Source organism: Tricharina praecox (assembly GCF_024521635.1).
Source record: "Tricharina praecox strain CBS 144465 chromosome Unknown BZA05scaffold_1, whole genome shotgun sequence".
Classification (NCBI taxonomy): Eukaryota; Fungi; Ascomycota; class Pezizomycetes; order Pezizales; family Pyronemataceae; genus Tricharina; species Tricharina praecox.
Genome location: NW_026250403.1, coordinates 696,322 through 720,652, shown reverse-complemented (window position 1 = coordinate 720,652; position 24,331 = coordinate 696,322). Strand labels below are relative to the sequence as shown.

The window sequence follows — 24,331 nt, the reverse complement described above, 5'->3', positions numbered from 1 at the left end:
CTATGCCAGGTACCGGACCGGAGTGCCGGTACGCAGGGCTGTGCCCTCGCTTTCCGCGAGACGCTCGTAGCTCGTGGGCGAGGTCATAGTGTGGGGGGAGGGCCACAACGCCTCAGCGGAATCGTGCATTGGGGGGAGCGGGAGGGGCTTCGAGGTTGTGTACTCGGACGCAGTGTAACCGCCATTGAGCAACAGCTAGCCGCCGGAAGCGCGGCCGACCGGAGTGGTATTCACCTTCCCAACATCTCGGCCATTCTCGATCCCTTCCATTGTGTGCCGGACAGCCGTCCTTTCCCATTCGGGTACTTGTGATCCTCTCCACTATCCTGCAGATCACCCGATCGTTGGCAACTGGGACCACACCCGCCCCTCCCGCTCGCAGTCCTATGCTATTAACCCTATCTACTGCTTACTTGCCCGAAGACTATGGTATAGTATATAAACGACCCATCGGGATTCACCCGTGACAGGACTGTCGGCTACGTAGGGGCTCAATCGGGCAAACGGACCAGGTACCTATTGCCGTGCCTGCCGAAGGTCGTGACTCGTCGGGCTCAGCTTGGAAAGTCATCGTGGCGAATGCATAGGACAGTGGACTTTATCGCTGCTGCTGGCCGTGGTGGAAGAACCATTTTATATGTATAGGTTTATCACTGCCTGCGGCGATGAATGCTGAACAACGAACGATGAACAATATTCATTTCTGCCGCAGGATCGTTCCGATGGCGTCCGGAGCACAGTCGGGGAAACAAGGCTCGAGTAAGTACAGCAGGCTGAGACACGGAATCGGGAGAACTGCGCAGTGTCGCCAGGACTGATGCCCGATCCCGCGGGGGGGGGGGATGAGTGACCAGATATGTTGCCGTGTACTGTACACGGCACAGTGTGACGTTCGTCGTGGCATTCCAAGTGTTGAAATACGGCATTTATGAAAGGCCGAATTAATAAGGAGGTCAAATGAATTATAATTTTTAGAAGGCAAATATTCCATCGCAATACCAGTACAAAATCAGAAAGCGTTGCTACGAACTCCGGGCTCATATGGTATTCGTTGAATGCTCGTTAAGAGACGTCTTTTGGGGGATCTGGTGGTGATACTCCACTGCATCTGCCTCGTGTGATGCAGTATCTGAAATTTGATGCAAGTTGGATTCTTGGAAGCTGTGCAGTCTCATGAAGAAAATTTACCCCTAAAGCCACGGTCAAAGCTAGCTAGACTGACAGGGAGTCACGGAGACCTCGTACTCCCCCCGAACGCTGAGTGGATAGGTACCATTTCCACACAGCTGCCTACAAAATTCGTACTTCTTTAAAGCTGGTTTTGCTACGCAACACAGTGTTCACCTGGCCCTGGCATCAATCCCAGCTTCCGAGCTCCTTGAGGCTTGAGATTCGAATCGACCCCATATTCATTAAACCAGAGGATACTTACTTACACAGCAATGTTGCACCCATTCTTTGGCCACATCGAATTTGTAATACCGCATACCGCATATCGATCAGATCATTGCATTTCGTGAAATCCGCTTTTCGACCCTGCCCCCGCTGTCCACCGCCCCTCAGCCCACCCTCAGCCCTGGCCCGCACTGTGTGCTACTACTAGGGAGTATTTGTTTAGATTCATTGTCGCCCATTAGATCATCAGCAATTGACAGCGTGCTACCTATGTAGTGTGGGAAAAGAGTGCTCATCTGTACCGAGTCTTCGTCACTATTATATTGAGCGAGGAGGTGGATGATCTAGCAGACTATGTAGATGGGGCTGTCAGCAGCTAAATCCACGGTAGCGAGAGGACATTTCTAAGGCGAATCCAGTGTTGTCTCCATTGCAGCAAGAGGGGCGTCTCCAAGGCGTCTCCAAGGCGAATATGTAGATAATCCTCGGAGCGAGAACCGCCAACGCCAACGCCGAGGGAATCATATCTTCTCACGTCGGAACTTCGGAGCCCTGCCTGTGACTAGTAGGTAGCATACCTATTTCCGGACGCGGCCGTGGCGCTGTGGACGCCGGGCGAGCTCCAGCCTCCAGCTTCCTACCTCTAGCCTCCAGCATGAACATCTCAACGGACGGCCATACCACGGAGACGACACGCCGCCTCGTTTCATTCACCGCCTCGTTCGCCGCCCCCAGCCCCCGCTGGTCCCAACAGATTACTCTACATACCGGGCGGCCGATGGTTTCATTGATTGCCCTAAGTACTATCTTATCGACGATTCTACCAACCGTTTCGCCCTACATGGCTCCAACGGCTGCTTCGAGCGAGAGGAAACGGGAAATCTCGATGCGAAGGATTGTATTGTCGGTGACTATGTACCTATACACATATACACACAGCTTCCATGTGTGCACCACCACCACCGGAGACGTAGATACTAGAGTGTCCACTGTCCACGTCAGGCCGTTGGGCGTACATAAAGGGGGTATAATCTCGATTTAGTCCCTCCGTGCAGTATGCCAGTGCGCAGTGTAGTGTGTATTCTCCACCGCGGGCACCAACCTACATCTAGAGGTCGTCTTGTCAAAACTTGACTGGCCAGTGTCCAGTGGCCACCCATCAACACGGTGGATGCAACATTAGTTCGCCTCAAGGATTTGCACTTTTAGCTGGACTGGCCACCTTTCCGTAGTGTACACATGCACCGATCAGCCCGTTCAACTTTATCCACATTTATGCCCTTTTCGCCCTTGCAGTAGTGAGCTGGTGGCGCCTCGTTACTCCAGGTGGAGCGATAAGCAGACGAGTGATATCACGTGTGTCACGCACGACCACGACGTTGGCAGACGTTGGCAGTCGCTCGCTGGAACTTGGAAGTGCAGCATTCATAGCAGGCAGGACTCAGGAGAGAGCTTCCGTGTAATGTGCATGACTGTGCTCGCTATCGCCGAGGGGCTACGCGAGTGCTGGTTGTGCTTGTGGGCGGTGGTGGTGCTGGTTGTTGCTGCGATAACGAAGCGTGCAATTATCTGGCCGCTGCCATCCAACGCATCCAGCACGTTCGTAGCCTTCTGGTTGACTCTGTGCGTTTCACATGCGAGCCCAGCTCCCGCTGTGACCACCACGAAGCGCGATCACGCCCCCTCCCACCCCCTGTGGATTGCTGTGCAACAGCCGTGTCGACGTGTTGTGAGTCAAGTCAGGTACCGTTTCGCCAACGACACGGCGCCGACGACGATGGCCATGTGAAGGTGTGAAGAGGGGGACCCGAGATACAGTGCGGTACGGTACGAAACCGCCGTGACGACTTCTTCAAAGTTCACTGCCCCCCCTCTCCGGCGCCATGGATCATCCCAGCAGCCGAGTTCGACTCCTGCCATGAACCACAAACCACAAACCCCCTCCACCTCCACGAGGGATCCAGATCTCCATGCGCATCGGTGGTAGCGACACGAGTATATTGCGTTCTTTGTCGTCCAGTCCACGAGTCATACCGTCATACCGTCGTACCGTCCGCACGACCATGGACTGGGCTGGAAGGCGCCCCTGTAAGGCTGTACCATATAGAAGGTAGGTATGATAGCGACGAGGGATCTCTTCGTGATCCGAGACGGAGGGGTCGGAGGGGTCGGAGGGGTCGAGGCTGTGGTTTGGGAATCTGGTCGGGGTATCCCTTCACCATCATGATCGCTATCGTCATAACCACGGGCACTGGGCACTGGGCACTGGGCACTGGGCACTGGGTACTGGGCACTGGGCTGTGTTCAGCTGTCTGTGACTCCATGAGCAGACATCGGCCGGGTACACGTGCAAACGCCGTGCTCGTTTGCGGAACAAAACAAATGTTTGTCGGACGGGAGGAGAATCACAGCGAGGTACGGATCGAAATCGATATCTCTAGACTCTGGAGCCAGTCGAACGGAGTCGAACGGAGTGACGAGTCAGCCTTTTCAGCCCAGCCCACCCTCTCCAGGCCTCAGCCCCTTGCCTACACACAATACATACCCAACCAACCCAGCATACGCAACATACCTACACACTCCCCACGTACCCTATCCATCTACATAGTACTCTACACGCCCCCCGCCGGCATATGTATGTAGGTGTGTATTCACCCAGCGGACCTCGCTCCCCGGGGAAGTGTTGGTTTCACGAAGTCGACCGGGCATTACTCTGCCCACATATGTAGCATGAGCATGAGCATGAGCACTTTGTTTCGCGCGGTGTCGCCAGAACACATGTAGTAATAATATAATCGCATCTCCCCATCTGCATCGCATCTGATCAGTACTCTACCCTGACTGCATGCTTGCCCATCCCCCCACTACCTCCACCACCATCATCTCCAGCCACGACCACCACTTCCACGGGAAACGAGGAGGGATGGGGGGGGGATGGATGGGGGGGGATGGGGGGATGCGCATTGAGGAGTATTGTATTGTACATAGTGGAGCAAGTATAGTGGCTCCAGTACATACGGCATAGCGGAGAAAATAGTGGAGCGACAAGGGAAATTCTGCGCGAGATACTATCGATAGCAAGTATGATGTATGTAGGAGGTACTATATGCCGGGCTGAGAGGGAGGGGGGAGACTCGAGGGAGAGAAACAAAATAAAGCGAGAAACAGAGGATCGCGCGCGAGTGACGCCCGGTGTGTGTGCAACCTCGGGAGCCCCGCCGGTAGAGCACTCTATCTACAGGCCTATTCCACATAGGTGCAATACACCAGGCAACCAACAACAACGATGACGTTTCCGCTCCTACCTACTGCTGCTGCTGCTGCTGTGGATGATTATGTCCGCCTGTCTGTCTGTCTGTCTGATGCGATGCGATGCTTTTGGAATTTTGTTTGCCCGGTCGGGAGAACCCCGATCACGGTAACTGCCTACTGGTATATAGTGGTAAGTATTCGACGAATTCGACGAGGATTCCTATTTGTTCCGCAGCCCTTGCCCAAGAGCAGGAGCAAGAGGAAGAGCAAGGGGTTTCACTTCACAGCACTTGGGGGTGCGCTCTCCATGGTAACTAACCATCGTGGCGCAGAAAGAGGCGATCGAGCGAGGAGAAGAAGGAAAGAGTCACCGTAGTGTAGCTACATAGCCGGCCGGCCCATAGATCCGCAACGGACAGCCGTGGGTATAGTTATCGCCGAGATGCCTAGTATTTGTTAGCCGGTACTAGCCACTCCATCCAGCGGCCATTCGCGTCCACCTCCCATCGCTAGTTGATCTCCACGTGATGCGGGTGCAAAACGGGAGCACCCGATTCCCGAGTCGAGGCCGCCGTTGCTGTGCTGGTGCATCAGATCATGGAAGGCGCCAGTGCTGCGCTACCTAGAGCATAACAGGGGCGGGCGGGCGGCGACGGTCGTCCGTCCGTACTCATGTACGGTACCCACGGCACGGAGATCTAGATCCAGATTTCGGGTAACTGTTAGTTAGGGCCAAAGATGGCCGGCGGCGGCGGCGCCGTCGTCGTCGTCGTCGTCGTCTTCGAGACTTCGTCGTCTAGAAGGTACTCTAGAGGTACTCCAGACTCCAGACTCCGGGTTTTGCAGATTTGTGGCTTGTGCTATGTATGCTATGCTATGCAACCACAAACTATGCGGCGACATACTTTTCCCCGGGGCGCACTATCGATGCGAATTGCGATGGCGTCCGCGCGCCCGCAGGCCGCAGGCCGTAGACCGCGGTGGTGGTGGATGGATGGATGGAGCGGCCACGCGCATGCATGCGATGGATGGCTGAACCTCAGTTGCTCCACTTTACGGGCCATCTGAATAATTTGTCTCTGGTTTTTGCCGCACGTATGATGTACCTACTCTATGGTAGAGTACGTTACGGCGCAACGCGGTGCGCTGCGGTACCCCACACATACACCTACGCCAAAGCAAGCCCAAACAATATCGAGGAGAAGAGAAGAGAAGTAACGCACTGCGGGAGCAGTTACTCCAGAGTGCTCTACGCTGCTCTGCTTTGTTGTGCTCTGCTCACCGCTGCTCAGCTCGGCTTTGTTTTGCTCTGCTTTGTTTTGCTCTGCTCACCGCTGCTCAGCTCGGCTTTGTTTTGCTCAGCTTTGTTTTGTTTTGCTCGCTGCTCGCTGCTCGCTGATCGCAACGACAAAGGCCAAGGCCAAAGGCGGGGGCGGTGGGGGGAGATGGCTCAAGTCTCGAGTCTCGACATGTATGTTTGTATGTACCGTATTTCGGCAGAGTATTTGCCTGTATATACAGAGGTATGATGTCGTTATGTAGTCGCATCGACGATTGCGCACGTCCAGAGCCTTCCGATCCTACTTCTACATACTACCGTCGGCTCATTCAGTGCATCCAGTGCGGGGATTCTTCGTGTATGTAGAGTATGTAGGCGAGAGTTTTTCCTTATTTTCCGGGCAGCTGCCGTGCCCCCGCTCCTCCCCTCCCTCCCGGTGTGCACCGAGGGAACACGATCGCGAGCTTAGTCCGGGAAACAAAAACAAAAAAACCTTGGTTACGGTTTTCGTTTTCGTTTCTGTTTGTTTGTTTGGCTTTGAGGAGAGATCGAGGGGGAGGGCTTCCCCACGCTCGCACTCACGCAAGCTCGCACTCACGCACGGTTCGGAAAGGGGAGCCGAAAGCGCCTCCATAGAATAGAGTACTCATAGTAGAGTGCTCTACCGTACTGTAGATGCTCCCCCACCCTTTGAAAGCCCTCCCTCCCTCCCTCCGACTCCGACCCAGGTAAAACGATTCCGCCCCTCCGCACCTCCACAGCTCCGCAGCTGCGTCCCTCCCTCCCTCCGTCGATAGCCCTCGATGGTTATGCAAGATCACGGCAACTATTCGAGATCACTGGCGTCGCCTGCATCTGCATTCTGCACGGAACCTACTTCTGCTTTGTACTTACCCACCCAGGCCTACCCAGGCCTGGAAAGGAAAAGGAAAACCATCGTGCATGTATGTAGAGTATGTGCATTGCGAAGTAGAGGAGACCGACCCATCAGCTTGGAATTCTTTTTTTCTCTCGTTCTTTCTCGCTTTGTTGCGGCGGACTACCGGTAGAGTACTCTACTCGCTCGAAGCGATGAGTATGGGGGGAAGTTCAAGGAAACCCTTCAGACAGACAAAACAAAACATGTCACGATCGGCAGCCGATGCGGAGTATCTACACCTCTAGACTCTTGTTTCCCCCTCAGCCCTCGTGCTCGTGCTCGTGCTCATACTCGTCCCGCGATCCACGGTACATGCTACCGTACTTAGTCTGGTTAACGGGTCGTTGCTGCAAACTGGTCGTTGAAGCTGGACGTTGCTGCTGCAAACCTGCAAACGCTCGCTCGATTCAATCGGTTCAATCGACGTTTCTTAAAAGTTCGGATCCGCAATTCTGCAACCCACCCACACACACATCCACACGTCCGCACATACACACATACACACGTACACACATACACACATACACACATCCGCCGCGGCGCGGCGTGCGAGACATGGTGTGTGGAGGGGAGTGCCATCACGAGACGATTACATAGAGTACTCTGCCCATCTCCCACGCGGGGCGGAGTAACGGAGTACATAGAGTACCTACAGTGCGTACTAGTACCCACTCTACGGTACTCTACTCTACTCCACCGTACCATTATCGTGACGTTATTAGGAGTTTACCGAAACGCGGGATGAGGAGGGTGAGGGGGAGTTGGAGAAGGAGGAGGAGGTGGTGGCGCTTCAGCCTACATGTGCAGGCAGGGTGGCGGAAGTCTCCGTAAAACATCGCAAAACATCGCAACATCACAAGTCCGCAAAGTGCAAGTCCGCAACATCACAAGTTCGGTTCGCAACGTGCAAACGTCCTCGTCAGGAACTGGTCCCAACCCCAACGAGCCAAGCCATGGATTGTTTCTCCTGCCACCTGCGGCCTGCGTCCCCGTGAACTTGAGCTTGAGATCTCGAGCTTGATCTTGATCGTGAGCTTATGCTTATGTATGCTTGAGCTTATGCTCCGCTTTGTGTTGTTTCACCGAGGCTATGTATCCACCTGCCCCCTCCTCCCAGGCACCCAGACACCCAGGCCTACCAGGCACACTGGCACACTGGCACACACGCCCAGATACACAGGGTCCCCACCCACCTCCACCTCCACGACGTGGAAGAGCCGGTCAAAACTCAACCCACGATGCAGGCGGCTCCGACGAGAAGCCCGTTTGGTGGGTGGTGGGTGGGGTAGATCGAAACATCTCACATCGCTGATTACCGTGGTTTTCGAGGCCTAGTTATCCCGAGCGGGGAGTGGTATGGCTGGCTGGCTGGGAATCATTGAAGCCCCGATCGTCACGATAATACCAGTGGTAGGTAGGTGGGTAACCAGGTGCCCCGCCAGAACTCGGTCAACTTCGCGATCCCCCGCCGACCGCAAAGAACCTGGGAGCAAATCACGATCTCTGCTGCAAGCTACAGAAATATCCCCAGGAACTATCGTAACTATCCCACCTCCACCCGCCTGCCTAGCTACCTACTGGGTAGAGTAGTGGAGCTAAGAGGATAAAAAAACAACCTGCTCCTGGCACGAGACATCACTCGTAGAGGGGGGCTCGGGGGCTCGGGGGGAGGGAGGTATCCACCCAACACAACACAACACACGCCCCACCCCACCGCACCGCACCACACCCGGCACCGTCATGGCCATGGTCATGGTCAATCAACACCCCCTCCCCCTCTCTCTCTCTCCCTCCACCCGTCGGAGAAACCTCCGAAGGGATTACCCCTGGATCGATAGATCCCAATACCATCATACCCAACGTCCCGATCGCAAGTGGCAACGAACGGAACAAGCGTTCGCGTGCGGCAGCAGCGGCGGGCGGGGTACCTAGATAGAGTAGAGTATCATACTCAGTTATCGCCATGTCCCATGTCCCATGTCACCAAGGCTCCCACCACCACCACCACCACAACCACAACCACCAGTTCGCGGTCGGGTGCTTGAAACCGCCTAAAAGTGCTCGAAAGTTGAAAGTGCACGAAAAGTGCACAAGCTAGCGGAACAAAGCCCTGGCGAGGCGTTCCGAGTATTTTGTTGTGCACTTTGTGTATAGTACGTAGCATCGCGTGCACCGGATGTATGTGGAGTGGAGGGGAGGAGGGGAGGCGAGGAAACAAAATTCAGTTGACCCTCATCCCCTCTATCATCCCCTTCCTCATCCCATCGTGTGCAGTAGAGTAGAGTAGGTAGAGGCACTTTGGGCGGGAAATCTAGGTATCGAAACAATCTGTCTTGGAGCTTGGAAGAAGTTGTTGCCTCCTCCTCCTGCGTTCGTCTACCGTAGAGTATCATTTCGCATCTCATTTGACTGACGGCTGTTAGAGTGTAGTACTGTACTCTACAACGGTACATAGAGTAGAGTGGAGTACTTGCTCACCTAATTGTAGTGTGTGTGTGACTTAGACAGCCCATCCACCCTCCCTACACAATTTCCGCGATGACCGCTGCGGCTGCTGCTGCTGCTGCTGCTGTAGGATAAAACACAAAAAAAGGGCAGTCATGATGGGGCAAAAGGCGTCTGTTTCGAGCTGGGGTAACTACTCTAAGGCGTAAGATGACGATGGGGTCGATCGGGAGATGTTGATGTTGGTGAGCTCGGGGAGGGGGGGAGGGCTGGCATCCTACCTATCAGAGTGCAATTCCTAAAGTCCCAAGCCGTCGAAATATAGTGCAGTGCGATTGGCTTCTGCTGCTGCTTGCTGTTGCTGCCTGCAAGGAACGTTTGGGTATGTTTCCAGTGCTTCGTTTCGAGCGCCGATCACCGCACCGCACCAAACCAAACGAGCAGCAGCGACCTCACGAGGCTTAGACGGTTACCCTCGCACGAACGCACGCTCGGTCCCCGCTCGGTCCCCTCCGGAATTCCCTTTCGTTCCAACTCTTGACTCTTGGGGAGCTCTTGGTGGTGGTGGTGCTCTGAGACATGGATCCATCCATCCCAGCCCAGCGCACGCAAGAGCCAACTCGTGGCTTCTCTCTTCTCTTGTCTTGTCTTTGATGCTCTTTTTAGTTCGGATTCTAGTTAGGTGCTCTCTGGTTGTCTAACGAGAATAACTGTTAGGGAACCGGCGCTACGGGTATCACCAAACGAAGCCGTGCATAAACAACCGAGTTTGCTGTGCTGGAATTTAGTCGAGCCGGGCGCTCGCTCATGCGAAGAAACAAAAAAGTGATGTTGACATGTGCACATGCTCTGGAGTCAAGATAGCCAGGAATAGACGGTCCAAGGGAGCTCGGGCGGGTGGTATGCATAGGCAGGTTAGGTAAGGTAAGGTACGGTAAGTTGGTAGCATAACAGACGGGACAGAACGGTAACTGATCCGTACCGCTTCTAACCTAGGTGGATACATCCCGGGCTCCAGTGGATCCGAGTTCCATCGTTGGGCATGCTTCCGAGCACCAGCACACTGGGCCATGGAGAGAAAAAACCAACACTACCGCCGAAGGAGGGAAATGGGTCGACTGTTGGTATTCTTCGGCCTCAGCCGGATGGGCGAGAAGGTGGAGTCGTTGCGGCCGCATCAGGTGACCTCATCAGCCACAATAGGTACTGGTAAAGGTATCCATGGAAGTGTTGTATATTGAGGTAGATAACAAGTATTATCCGTGGTAGGGGGTCTGTGGCCGGGAAACAGCTGCAGATTTCGATGAGTATGAGGTGTTAATGTTCGAGCATTTCGTTTCGAGCGTCGGGGACGGGTGGTATAACCGACGGCCCCGGAATTCGGTGTATTGGTTGCTGGGTATGTATGAACTGTACAGACACATACCTCACGATGGTAGGTATTATGCACAGCTGCGTTGGGAGGGATGTAACTTGTGGGGTAGCATCGCAAAGGACACGATGATATCGATGAGTCCGCTCTGGCCCTTCTGGACTGAATAATGTTGTTCGTGAAAAATACCGAGGAGCAGCACCGGATGAATGAATACGGGGGCTCGATTCTGCCGGTAAGTAGAGTACAGCTCGTGCGGTTTGCAGAGTGTTTTTTTCTTTCTCTTTCTTTCTTTCTTTTGGCCAGCATCAGCAGCAGCAGCAGCCACGGTACTCAGTTGCCCGGATGGATGACATCGTCGGATTGACCGGATTATTTTCCGCTTACCCAACAGGATGTTCGCCGCCCGTTGTTCGATCCAAGAGGTTGAGGTTGGCGCGGCCCGCGGTGAAGTTTTTGGGGACCACTTGTTCCAACCAGTGATTGGGCCTGCTGGCATTGGAATTCGCCGGGCTGATTTCCCCAGTTTTCCTCTCGGAATTCCTACGGTCTGGTTGTGCCCGATCGTCGGATTCCAACAATCTCCGGCGGAGTGGTTGCTTCCAGCTGTCGTGTTGGTTTTTTTGAAGGGGGGGGCTATGTATGAACACTTGCGATGTCATGTTTCCAACGCCCAGGCTAGGAGGTTACCAACTAGTGGAGCTCTTAGTTTTTTTTCCTTCTTTTCTTTCATCCTCCCCCTTCGTTCTGACGTCGACGACGGGGTGGAGTACCGTAGTTGATCGTTAGTTACTAGAGTGGTAGTTCAAGTTGGGAAACATGGGATGGGTTGTCGCGAGGAGCGCTAAGACAGCTGTGGCGTGTGTGGGTGGCGGACGAGCGAGCGAGTCGATAAGCCCTAGACGAGCAGTGGTTGATTCGCTAGAGTTAGGGGAGTCGCAAAACAAGATCGACACTTCCTTCTTTCGGGCACGACCCGCACGGCGGACTGACCAACCCCCGGTTTTGGACCAGAAGTCGACTTGACTCCTCGACGGCGGCGGCGGCGGCGACGGTGGTGCTGGGTGGTGGGGTCGAGCACTCTACATGCTTTTCTACATACGCAAAGGGCGGCGTGCTAGAGCGGATACATCGGTACAAGCGGAGGCCAGGCAGGTGTGTTCTATGGTGTTGTTCTGGTCTGTGAGGCCGGGCTCCAGACAGGAGCCACGTCGACGATGGACAGGCATCCGGCACGCCGCACTAGCTATCTAGGTGCAGATTCGGACTCGAATGGATGTGAACCACCAACAGCCTGTCCGCAGTCCGCCTGCCTGCAAGCAGCAGCAGCAGCTTCGAAGGGGGGAATTTTGGGCGACAGCACCAATTCCGCGGTGGGGAGCTGCAACGACCAGACGCGAGGACTGGCCGCCTCGGGTTAGTGAGGCAGGACGCTCGGGCTTTGTCAAGTTGGGGTGAGATCCCTTGGACGAGTCGACGACGACGGTCGAAGTTGGGCCGTTGCGAGGGAGACTTGCCCTTACGAGGGGGAGACTTGCCCTTGCCAGGTACCTTCGGGCACTCTACGGTACTCTGGAGTATGTATGTAGAGCACATACAACTAGAGCTCCAGGGTGCTTGGGGTAACCACTGTTGTACTCGCTCCAGGGCACTTGCAGGTGTGGCCAGGCACCACCACACCGCCGGAGCAACAACAACAACGAACATCGTGAGAGCTTTGCAGACAACCCACTCCGTTTCTCGGGGAAGCGTACCCATTCCACGGAGCCAAAAAGCAATCCGCGTCACTTGACCGAATTGCCAGGATCTCGACCTCAGATGTTTTTGTTTTTCGTGCAGAGTGACGATGGGCCGTGGGCCAGAAGCCACGCTGGACCTAAAGACTGTGCAGGATGGACGGACGAGGACGACGTGCCATTCGTGTGGAGAGGCACGTCCGATCACTCTCACTCTCACTCACTATCTCTCTCTCTCTCGCTCCACTGCTTCCACGCAGCCGGCCCACGGAGCGGTACTGGGAGAGTTCAGGCATATGTAGTGAGAGAAAGTAGAGTATGTCGAGTAGAGTACCGTATGTAGAGCAGTGACTATCATGCCTCTACTCGTGCCCGTACATACATCTCTATACGTGCTCCGCGTACTCCATGCAGCGGTGCTTTGCTTGTCCCGACTTGTTCATATCGCGCACGCCTCCTACTCGCCGTAAACTTGTGGGGAACGGACAGGCAATGCACTCGGATATGGGATATGAGCTTGTGCACTTGCATTGACTGCGTGCGTTCACTATCGAGCCAGTGATGTTGCATGCTTTGGTTTCTCATCTGATTTGCGTACCCGAACACCGCGAGCCACATAATCGTGGGTCGGTACTGGGCGAACACGAGAGGGAGGGAGAGAGAGAACCGGGGGATGGGGGGTGTGTCGGTCAGTGTAGTGGTGGTGGGCCATGGACAGAGGGGACGAGAGGTGAGGTGAAGTGAGGTGAGAAGTGGTAGTGGCTGCTGCTTCACCTACGAGTCTACAACCAACGAGGAGAGGGCTGGCTGGTTGGCTTCCTGCCTGGCTGCGGGCAGATGCAGTGCATTCGGTCTTTGTCCTCAGTCACCCAAATCGACGGCCGGCCGGCCAGCCAAAAGGCAGGACAGCCCGTCCAACCAGTCAGAACCGATCCTTGTGATACACACACAACCTCACCACACTCACCACACCTAACACCTGCGTCACCCTCTTTGCTGTTCTGCGCCTTGCTGTTTTCGCCCGCACACCCTCAGAGCTCTTTCAACTGCCATGGCCCCCCGCCGCCTCGAGCTCCACCACCACGGCCACCACACCTACACATCACACATACCCACACTCCCACACACCCACCCCTCCCACCCACCCTCTGCCCACAGCACCGAGAGAGGGGGGAGGGTAAGAGGAGGCCACCCAAAAAGAAAAAAAAAGAAAAAGAAAAAATAATAGGTAAATCAATGAAATAAAGGAAAAAGAAAATAATAAACAGTGCCCCCCCCCCCCTTCCTTGCTCCCTGTCGTTGCAAGCGACTCCCATGTCCCTGCCCGATGTTTGTCATTCACAACCTCGTAGCGTTGCTCTCTGCCCAGGGCTAACGCTCCGGCACTACCGCATGGGTTAGCAGCCAAAAATAATCGATAGAGTAGCAACACACACACATGGCCTGCTGGTGGCTTGTCCTCCAAGGTCTTGTCCTGGCTGGCTGGATGATGGCTGATGGCTGGCTGGCTCGACGGCGACGGTGGTGGTGGTCATGGCTGCATCGCCTTTCTTGCCCGGCCCTGCACTTACTGCCCACTGCTACTACCAACCACTACTACCCACCACTCATCCGCTTCCTTATAACGAAAGTTTATCCCGGCTACCACCTCCCCACCCCTCATTGACATGCCGCTTGCGACGCGGCTGAGCTTCTCACATACATAAACACGCTGCCTTCCCTCCCCCCCTGGCCTTTTTGTCGTGGCATTACTTCAACTTCAACTTCAACAACAGCATCTACTCAACCCACTATCATTGTATTACCATCCGCGGTTCTTATATCTTCATTAACACCCCCACCCCTCCCTCCCCGAAAAACCTCCCATAGACCGATCACCCACTCGATAACCCATTCAACCTCGCACAACTTCACCATTCATTTGAGAACCGGACCTCCATCCTCGACCGCTCGATACCCACCCACCCTCCTCCTCCTCGACCGCTACCTCACAACACGCACTCACAACTACTCGACCAACAGACGCCCATCATGAGTTCTTCGTCTTCTTCCTCCAGCGTTTCCTCGACAAGCCCCGAGGACAGAATAGGCCAGCTGCTCGCCGGCCGCCTGGAGCTGACTGGTGTCCTTGGAATTGGAGCTTACGGAGTTGTTTACAATGCTGTCGACATCTTCACCTGCACACCCTATGCCGTCAAGGCTTTGACTAAGAACGGACTGGACGCACGACAGAAGCGCTTCCAGCAGAGGGAGATCGCCCTCCACCTCAAGGCCAGCGCTCACCCTAATGTGGTCTCGTTGATGAAGATCGTCGAGACCTCGGATTGCACATTCGTCATCATGGAATACTGCCCGGAAGGTGACCTCTTCACCAACATCACCGAGCGAGGCCACTACGTCGGAAACGACGAATTGGCCCGACGGATTTTCCTCCAGCTTCTGGATGCCGTCGAGTACTGCCATTCACTAGGCATCTACCACCGGGATCTCAAGCCGGAGAACGTGTTGGTTTGCAACCGTGGAATGGAAGTCAAGCTCGCCGATTTCGGATTGGCCACCACTGACAGCTACACCAATGATTTCGGCTGCGGTTCCACATTCTACATGTCTCCTGGTAAGCAATTACCTCCCCCCCCGTCCGATTCGCTACCCATCTGACATGAGCTAATTTGGTACCCCTCCAGAATGCCAGCAATCCTCTTCCCGAACAGCGAATTGTTACGCTTCCGCACCCAACGATGTTTGGTCCCTCGGTGTCATCCTGGTCAACCTCACCTGTGGCCGGAATCCTTGGAAGCGAGCCTCCCAATCCGACAGCACCTACCGTGCCTACCTTAAGGATCGCCAGTTCCTGCGATCAATCCTTCCCCTGTCTCCCGGCCTGAACGTCATCCTCCAGAAGGTCTTCGAGCCGAACCCTATGAAGAGAATCTCCATTCCCGAGCTGCGAGCCCGTATCATGGCCTGCCCTAGATTCACCAACACTCCCGGAGCAATGGACAGCCCGCCGCTCTCGGAGGCATCCCTCTCGAACCTTCAGGAGATGCCCGAGTTCAACCTCACTGGTCCCAAGTACACCGAAGCCCCGGTCACTCCTCAGGAGTCTTCCCAGGCTCACGGCCAGCCGGTTCTCCACCCGTACGCGTACAACAAATCTGCCGTGTCACAGTCTTCGAACGTATCATCGCCTTCATCTTCCTACTATCCCGATGCCGAGACCAGCCCAGCCGTCCTGCCATCATCTCTGGATTTCGTTCCCTCAGCTCGTAGCTTCTGGCAACAATTCCCATTGTTCCGACGAGAGGAGGTCCAGAACATGAACGCTCAGTTGGCCCAACACAATGGCGTGCAGGTCTTCTAAGCGATATATCCGATACCCAAACACGGAGTTTTCTTATTAATTTTCTTAATGCTAATTGGAGTTTGAGCTCTATTTCTTTTCTTGGGGTCTTTTTGTTTACCTGCCTTTTTGTCGTTTTGGAGCGTTGTGGGTTAAAGGAGTTGGGTTGTGATGTTTTTTCTTCTTTTTTTCTTTTTTTCCTCCTTTGGTTTTTTTTTCTGGGGTTTGCCGGTGCACGGAATTGTATCTATGGGGTTTTGGGGACAAGTCATACATGTTAAAATGGGTTTCTTTTGTATCTGGGTTGGGCGGCACTTTGTATTTTTTTTTTGTTTTTGTGTTCTTGCAAGTCTTGGACGGCGACGGCGCGTTGCATACCTACATCTTTGTATCCCTTTCTTCCCATGTTCATTTCTTCATTTTTCTGCATGTATACCCTTGGATGATGATGTACCATTCCAGCTTCTTTTCCAGTTGCTGGGAGTTAGATGGAGGATTTTCCTTTCTTCTCTCTACACGGGCACCGGTGGCCTACTGGCGGGCACATCGGCTTGATTTGGTTATGGGTTGGTGGATTCGGTCCTGTCGAGCGGACATTTGTATGTTGCATTGGGATGGAATTTTGGCAGGCAGGCAGGCAGCTCTCAGGCAAGGCCGCCAGGGTAGGAGGACGGTTGGGGGGGGGGGATGGATTGGATGGATGGAATTGGGGATCGGGAAAAGGGTTAGAGAGTATCTACAGCACAGCTGGTCTTTAGCAGATGATGGGACGGCAGACCCGAAGAATTGCAAAAAGCTGATGCCGGGCATGGGGCATGGGGGGGCGGGATTCAATCAATCAATCAGTGTCAAGCAATCGAAATTCGCATATATCTGGAAATCTTGATGGAAAATGTTTGGAGACGAATAAACGCTGGTTCCGCTCCAGCGCGGGACAGATGGGGCGTGGTGTGGTGTGGGTGGGTATTATTGCACGCACTGGGTTAGATGGATGGGTGGATGGGGATCTATTTCGCATTCCCTTTCTTTCGGGGGGAAGGGGGATATCTGGGTTTCTGCCGCCGCTGTCGGCCGGTGTAACGACCGTGAGGCATAATGCGCCCGGCGCCCGCCCCAGCTGATTATGACTTTCCTTGCTGGGGGTTGGTTGGTTGGTTTACATACACACATACACACTGAAGGAATTGATTGTGGATTGGTAGGTAAACACGCAACCCACGTTTGCGTCCACCCCCCGGAGGTGGTAAGAGTACATATCGTAGACGGTGTTTCATTGTGCGGCAGTGTACTGGTGGTGTTACTGCTTACCTATACTTGCCTATGATGGACTCCAGCTGGGGCCTGAACCTGAGCCTGGGAGTCTGGGAGCCTGGGAGCCTGGGAGCCTGGGAGCCTGGGAGCTTGGGAGAGGAGCAGCCCTGTGGCAGTTGCGGTGGCACAGCCCCGTACGTGGTACGAAGAGTATCAGAGTATCAGAGTATCGATACATAGCCATCCTCTGTCCTCTGTCATCTTGTCCTGTCATCCTCATCCTCATCTTGTCCTCTATCCTGTCCTCTGTCCTCCTGTCATACTGTCCTGTCCTATCCCGTGTCTTCACTCTACCACCACCACCCCCTCCCCCTTCAAGAAAGCTTGGACGATGGACGATGGGCGATGGACGATGGACGATGAAGCCGGCCGGTACATACGTAGAGTAAGTACTCTAGATACGTACTCGGGTACGTAGGACGATCGTGATTGCTGCCGCGTTCGCACTTCCTTCGCAGACCTGTTTTTTTCTTCTTCCTTTTTTCGTTCCTTCTTTTTATATTATTCCTTCTTTTCCTTCTTTTCGCCTCTGCTGGGCTGGGCTGCTTTTTCGTTGCTGATATGATCCGAAATCGACTGAACTGAACGAACTGAAGAGACCAGATGACTGAACTGACTAACTAACTAACCTGCGCGGGCAGTGGCTAGGCTAGCCAGTGTAGTGTAACGGCTGCTCCTTCGTAGTCTGCTCCTTCATGGTGGTGTGTTAGTGTGGTGTGTGTGTTAGTGTGGTGTGTGTGTGAAGAGAAACTCGAGCTCGTGACGCCTGCTGCTACTGCTGCTGGCCAGATGCGTCCTCTAGCTGCAGTGCTGTGCGGTGGTTCATCTCACCTTCGCAGCTTCGCAGCTTCCTTCGTTCGGTGCTCTGCTCGGCCACAGCACAGCACAGCACAGCACAGGACTGGACTGGAGACTGGCTGGCTGGTTTGGTTGCAGTGGTTCCAGTGGTTCCAGTGGTTCTAGTGGCGAAGGCGAAGGGCGGATGGGAAGTGGTGACTTCCGATGTATATGATATGTATGTAGGATTGAGCACCTACCATGTGTGCTGGAGCTCCATCTGGAGCATGTAGAGCATGTATGCAGATATGTAGGTGGCTATCTGCTTACTTCCTCTCTATCACTATCACTATCACTATCAACGCAGAGACGCAGAGAACTTTTCGAGGAAGCTTTTCGAAAGCGAAGGGAAAGCAGAGACGGACGGATATTGGATATCATATCGGGCTGCCGCAATTAAGGTACCCCCCACAACCCAACCCAACCCAACCAAACCAAACCCGGCCCCCGAGGAAAAACGTGGCAGGCAGACAGGCAGACAGGCAGACGTCAATGAGGGAGGGAAGGGGGGAAAGGGGACGGGGAAGAAAAAAATCCGCCGCTTCTCCGGGCCCTTGTCGGAAGGATCGGGGTTTGCCACTTTCGGGGGGAGCTTCCACTTGTTCTTCCATCCCTTCCATGTTTCTTTCGTGACCGAGTCGTAGTGTGAGCCATATGGACGATCGAGCCGATCCCGTCCCGCGCTCGGAACGGCAGCCAGTGCAGTCAGTCCAGCCAATCCAGTCCAGTGACCAGACCAGTGCAGCCAATCCCGTCCAATCCAGTTTCGTCAAGTCGGCAGGCTTCTACCTTCTGCCCTGTTTGGGGAGAACCCGCCAGAGCCTTACAGCGCGGCTCCATGTTCCCTACGCACGCTTGATCGGATCGCGGGATTTCGAAGGCGAGGAGGGGAGGGAGGATCGTCGCAGTCGTCGTGATGAGCGATTTGCTCTGGACGGCTTCCCTTAGGGCCCCTGCTCACCGGCGATCCGCTTTCGTTACCTGTTTCCTTTCCCTTCCGCCCCCCCTCCTCCATGAATCGAAGTGAAGTGAAGGAGGTCGGTACATCATGGGAGGTCGGTACATCACTACACACACACACACACATAGACACACCCTCTGTATACCTAGAGTAGTGGTGGTGGTATGGTGGTACATCATGATGTTATGAAACGGCGATATGATGACGGACTGATAGACGGACGGACACACGGACGGACGGGTAGATGCATGGCATGGCATGGCATGGCCTGGCAAGGCTGGGCTGAGTGAGCACTCACATACTCACATACCGACCCCGGAAGCTGTACGTAGAGCTGGAGAGCTCAGAGACAACGCCATCTCCCTCCCTCGCACACGCTGTCCCTCCTCGCACACGCTGTTCCTCCTCGCGCTCGTCCGTTCCCGGCCATCTCCCCCCATCTCCCCCACATGTCAGCGCCTCTGCGCTGCGCGCGGTGCGCGACGCAAAACATCTCGTTTCACATCTAGAGAGCTAGAGTACAGTACAGTACCAGCCCTTTCCGTTCCCCGTTCTGTTCGTTCGTCCCGAGAATGAGATGCTGTCGCAGGTACGAGTATTTACTACGTGTGTAACGCATAGTTATATGTGACAAGGGAGGGGAGAAGGGACATGGGACAAGGGGCCCTGCCTGCTTTCGTTGAACACGTCGACAACGCCCGCCATGGATGGGGGGGAAGGGGAGCAAGGGATGCCGGCCTGCGGGCGTTTTTCAGCTGTTTGGGTTTTAATTCTCTCTCCTCTCTCTATCTCTGAGTATGATCTCTGCGCTGGGTACTTATCGAACGCGGAAGTTGGAGTTAGGAAGTTGGAGCTGGGAGGCGATGGTGACGGTGGTGATTGGTGGTGGTGGGGAAGACACATTGAGTACCTCTATCATACATACATGGCATACATGGCAGAAGTGGTATATACGGTATGCACTCTACCCACCCGACCTACAGCTTCTCGAAATATGCAGAAGCAGCAGCAGAAGCAGAAGCAAAGGCAGAAGCAGCATCGAGCGAAGGAGGTCGGTCCCATCCGAAAGGAAAGTTCTTCCATTTCGATATTACTCCACCTGTACTTCTCCACTGTACTATCGTATAGTATTCGGAGCAGAGCGGAGCACTATATTCTCCCCATTATATCCTCAATGGAATTATATACAATTTCTCCCCGTACTTTTCTTACTTGCTTGGGTAGCAGTAGCAGTAGGCAGGTCGACGTTGTGCTAATATTTCCAATTGAGGTCGCCGGTTTAGACTCTGGAGACTCGAAAGTAGATATCGGCGCAGGAACCACCAGAAAATGTTCACGGGATAGGCGTCACCGATCTTCCAGGCACATTGAATCTGCGAGCCGCAACGGGGTCCGCAAAACCTCCTTCAGGCCTCTGCATCCTGCACTGTGCTTGCGCCAGCCTCTTTTTTATTTTTATTACTTTCTTTTACTTTTACTTTTTTTTTTTTTTTTTAAATCTGCTGCAGTAGGCCAACGGTGGAATTACCGAGTTTCTTGGAAAGCAAAATAAAAAATACAAAAAATGCAGAATTACTGCTCTAACGAGGAATAGCGCTGTCGAATAGCGCTGGAGGGAGCGTCCGATGATGCAAACCCTTAACCCGCTTCCTGAATCCAAACGAGACTGCATGCATGGCAGTAGTCCTCTCCGGCTTTGCAGTGTGCCAGACAAGCCCCCAAGAGCCAATGCAAGCGCTGGGAACTGGGCACTGGGCACTGGGCAGTGGGTGGACGCGGGTTTCGTCGGGTTTCGGCGGCGATGATTTCTAGATTCAGAATTTCAGACTCGAAAGGGTGCAGAATGGTGCGGATGGATGCCAGAACTGGTTTTCCTCCATCTTCGATATTGTGCCTGGGATAAAACAAAAACAAAAAACAAAGCTGGAGGCAAACCCCGTTTAGTGTGGGATTGATGCGGGATGCGGGATGGGGGGAGGGAGCTCATGACCTTTCGCTCGCTTGGTGGTTGTGATACACAAATTCTATATAGATGTACGAGTACATACGGTACAAACTTACATAACGGGTGTAAGGGTAAGTGCTGCCTCACCAGTTTTGCCCCCATACGACTTAGCGTTTTTCGCCCTTACAACTTAGTCACAACCACTCACCCATTTGATTGTATCTGGCTTAGTGTGCTCCTAATATGGACTAGTGATTATAGCTCGTAATGGTGGTGAGGCACCACTTATCGGCAGCTCCTAGTACATCGGCAATTGGATTGGAACCCATCCCAAATTCCCAATTCGAACTGCGAACGGCAAACGGGAGTTCGAGTTGGAGTTGTTCTCACCCCAATCCCACACCCACTCCTTCCATCTTGGTCTGGAAGGACGGCGAGGCGGGGATATATCTGCCGACGGCCGGCGGACGGGCGGACATGCGGACGGGCGGACAGGCGGCCACTGGACAAGCGGCCAGGAGCTTTTTATATATACCGACCAACGCCATCCCACATACTTACCTAAGTGGATGGGCCATGGCCATGTCTTTCCAATGTCCAGTGTCCACCGATCTCAAGATCGAGCAAGAAAAGAAAGAAAAGAAGAAAAAAGAACCTCCACGCCACGCCACGCCACGCCGTGCCGTTTGAGACACCAGCAGACCTGGGTTGCGTTGGGTTTGAGATCCGATCTCGGAGGACCTTTCTCCTGTGTATGTGCGTATGTATGTAGAGCTCATCATCATCTGCTGCTGCGCCGTACTCTTCGCCAACGAAGTAGGTACCTACCTAGAGTATGTATCGTGAAGGTTCAAGGCATGCAAACCACGATTCGAACCGTAGTACGGTCCTCCGAAGCCCGCCTGTGTGTGTGTGCGCCGTATATCCGATCTGCACGGTGATAATTGGTGGACTGCGGGCATTGGGGGCTTGGCTTTTCTTCCGTTCACGGCATGTAACGAGTGTAGTAGCCCCATCCGGCGGCGGATGCATGGGCTGAGTCCTGGCCAGTGCGAGCCGGGAGTTTTCTGTTTTTTTGCTTTCTTTTTCTTTTTGGCCTTTTCTTTCTTTCGTAGGATGGTTGTGGTTTATGTGGGATGGTTTACATTTGTGGTGTATGTGGTGTGAGAGTGCGTGCGTGAGTACGTGTGTGTGTGTGCTCGCAACGGCAGCCAGTCATGCGCAGCTTGCAGCAGCAGGTACATACCTCATGTGCGGTCTGTACGGTCTGTATGTATCTGAGTACACACTCGGTGTGCGCTGCAAGAGCGGGGTAATATCGATCAAGTTGAAGCAGGGCCGCCACGCCGCGTTGCCAGCTATGAAGATACTCTCGAGTGTTGATACTCTGCTCTGCTCTCCATACATATGCCACTTGGGTACGGTATGTACTCTACTCTACTCCACCTACGTACAGTACTCTATTCTACTGTAGCCCCATCACATGCACGCTGGCTGCTTCGAAGTTCGAACCCATTACTCCATGCTGCTGCTGCTGCGCGCGCATCATTGTGGGCGCACACAGAGCACACAGAGCACCCGACGTGTACGGTGCGGTGCGGTACTCTATGTACGTCGGTTGGAATCCCGCAATTCAGATGGCCGCCCCCCCCCTCGCCCCCTCCACCCCGGTTCGGCCAATGGGCGCGGAAGCCCGCCGGCTGCTGCAGTGTGATGGTGGTAGGTACGCTACTGTGGCCGGGCCCCGAGTGCTGTCCAGTGAACCAATTGGGCAGAACTGAGATCAACACGGGTGTGATTTGCCGCAAAGTTCTGGCTGTGGGCTGGCAGTACGATGGACGCTAGATATGTACACGATACCGAAGTAGGTGCTGTGATAGCTCTCGCCTAGGTATGCGACTTATCGGCCTGGCGACTCGCGAGTAGAGCATGTATGTACCCACAGACATCCATACGCCGAGCGTTGAAGCGTGGGGAACGAGTTCGACTGAGTGCCGGCGTCGTCTGCGTCGGCGTGGGGGGCCCACCCGGCCAGGTCTGTAGTCGTCTCCATGTTAGCCACCTGGCAATGTTCAAGCGCGCAGCGCAAGCGCCAAACTCGACATCGTTGGAGCCGAATGATACTCATCGGTATCGACAGGCAGTATGAACCTACCATACCACATGTCTCTCGCCGGATGGGGGGAGAGAGGGGAGCATCGATCGGTATGATGAGGTATGATATGTACCTTACTCCACCGCCAACAAGCCACTAACTAACTACCCAGGAGCGGCCAATGACATTGGCCCAATGCTCATTGGAAGGAACGGTCTCCAGAGTCCATTCCCAACGCTTCACATGTAAGGACATACGGTATCTGCACTTGCGCCGTACACCAGCACGCCAGGACGGAAAACTCAGCAATCAGGAAACGGGCGTCGGGCGTCGGGCGTGACTGATGACTGATGACATCGTCGGGGCCCACTGTTCATCCGAAAGTAGCAAGTCCACCGAGGCTTTTGATCCATAATGTAGAATTCAGGAACGGCCGTACGTGAAAGTACACGTTGCCACGGCGGATTCGATGTTCTCGAAGTATTACCGAGATGGAGATGCGCCGGTGCGTACGGTACCTGAGTATCCACCTGTGCATGGTACCGGTACCCAGCTGAGGATCCGGAAGCCACGATATCGTGGATCAGCCCGTCTTTCTTCTGGAAGCAAAGAAGCGAGATCCACCAGGAGGATCGTCGCAATGCGGCTGACCCACGATCACGGACACGATCACGGGCATCATCACGATTCACGATGCGTGGTCAACGGCGAAGTTTAGGATGCGTGGGTACATACATGTACCTGTGTACATAGGAGGTAAGTACTTGACTACTTACCTACATAGTTATTTCGGCCAAGTTCCTTCGGCGAGAACCTTCCGCAAGGGCTTTCGGATACTCATCGCGGGAGACTCGAGAGACGAACGGATCCATCCGCAGGGACGGAAGTTGCCACTTACACCACTATCGTTCCACATGTTTACGTGGCCGCGGCCGGAGAGTCCTGGACTCTGGAGTCTGGAGCAAATCTCGCATCCGGCGATGTCTAAATCCGGCGTCCGCTAGAGTAAGGGTTTGAAGTTGGAACTTTGTAGGTGGTAGGACGGGTTGCCAGCGCAGAGCCCTCTCGGGGGCTGCTCGGGCACATCCATGCGACTCCGACGATTCGCAGTTCGGCCAGGCCGGATGCCGACTTTGCACTTCACAGCTCCTGACTACCCACTCTAAACATAGCGACCGACCGACCCACCCAACCGGCACGGTAAATACTAGATACATGCCCCGCTCTACCTAGTGTCCGTCCCATGTGTCAATCGTATGTACCTCCGATAAGGCGACACTACCGTACTCTCTACAGATAACGGCCCGGCACTGGATCAGATGGAAGATCGATATCGATATCGATATTTATCCGCAATCAATCTTCAATCTTCCAGGTGTCTACCAAGTTCCCGCGGGCGGGCGATATAGTGGTTAGTGGCCGCCGTGGATGATGATGCTACTAG

General features: G+C 54.3%; 5 protein-coding genes across 5 annotated transcripts; 3 read left to right on the top strand and 2 right to left on the bottom strand.

Moving 5' to 3' along the window:
- Positions 1-11,796: 11,796 nt before the first annotated feature.
- BZA05DRAFT_6630 (uncharacterized protein) lies at positions 11,797-12,586 on the bottom strand. Its single transcript, XM_051488537.1, has one exon. It carries the CDS (start codon positions 12,418-12,420, stop codon positions 11,905-11,907), a length of 516 nt encoding a protein of 171 aa, XP_051344134.1. The 5' UTR covers positions 12,421-12,586; the 3' UTR covers positions 11,797-11,904.
- A 1,672-nt stretch (positions 12,587-14,258) lies between these two features.
- Positions 14,259-15,886, top strand: BZA05DRAFT_6600 (kinase-like domain-containing protein). Its single transcript, XM_051488534.1, has 2 exons — positions 14,259-15,012; positions 15,083-15,886. The coding sequence occupies exons 1-2, from the start codon at positions 14,430-14,432 to the stop codon at positions 15,757-15,759; spliced, it is 1,260 nt and encodes a 419-aa protein (XP_051344133.1). The 5' UTR covers positions 14,259-14,429; the 3' UTR covers positions 15,760-15,886.
- Positions 15,866-16,664, top strand: BZA05DRAFT_6610 (uncharacterized protein). Its single transcript, XM_051488535.1, has one exon. The coding sequence runs from the start codon at positions 16,013-16,015 to the stop codon at positions 16,622-16,624; it is 612 nt and encodes a 203-aa protein (XP_051344132.1). The 5' UTR covers positions 15,866-16,012; the 3' UTR covers positions 16,625-16,664.
- Positions 16,665-19,056: 2,392 nt separating this feature from the next.
- Positions 19,057-20,435, top strand: BZA05DRAFT_6579 (uncharacterized protein). The gene has a single exon (XM_051488533.1). The coding sequence runs from the start codon at positions 19,551-19,553 to the stop codon at positions 20,397-20,399; it is 849 nt and encodes a 282-aa protein (XP_051344131.1). The 5' UTR covers positions 19,057-19,550; the 3' UTR covers positions 20,400-20,435.
- Positions 20,436-23,697: 3,262 nt separating this feature from the next.
- On the bottom strand, positions 23,698-24,201 carry BZA05DRAFT_6377 (uncharacterized protein). The gene has a single exon (XM_051488519.1). The coding sequence runs from the start codon at positions 24,102-24,104 to the stop codon at positions 23,790-23,792; it is 315 nt and encodes a 104-aa protein (XP_051344130.1). The 5' UTR covers positions 24,105-24,201; the 3' UTR covers positions 23,698-23,789.
- Between the last annotated feature and the right edge of the window lie 130 nt (positions 24,202-24,331).

Excerpts from the sequence above, each read along its gene's own strand:
- BZA05DRAFT_6579 (XM_051488533.1), top strand. The coding sequence starts at position 19,551 with ATGGATGGGGGGGAAGGGGAGCAAGGGATGCCGGCCTGCGGGCGTTTT.
- BZA05DRAFT_6600 (XM_051488534.1), top strand. The coding sequence starts at position 14,430 with ATGAGTTCTTCGTCTTCTTCCTCCAGCGTTTCCTCGACAAGCCCCGAG. Across the intron at positions 15,013-15,082 it reads CACATTCTACATGTCTCCTG|AATGCCAGCAATCCTCTTCC; the intron begins GTAAGCAATTAC and ends GTACCCCTCCAG.
- BZA05DRAFT_6377 (XM_051488519.1), bottom strand. The coding sequence starts at position 24,104 with ATGTATCTAGTATTTACCGTGCCGGTTGGGTGGGTCGGTCGGTCGCTA.
- BZA05DRAFT_6630 (XM_051488537.1), bottom strand. The coding sequence starts at position 12,420 with ATGGGTACGCTTCCCCGAGAAACGGAGTGGGTTGTCTGCAAAGCTCTC.
- BZA05DRAFT_6610 (XM_051488535.1), top strand. The coding sequence starts at position 16,013 with ATGTTAAAATGGGTTTCTTTTGTATCTGGGTTGGGCGGCACTTTGTAT.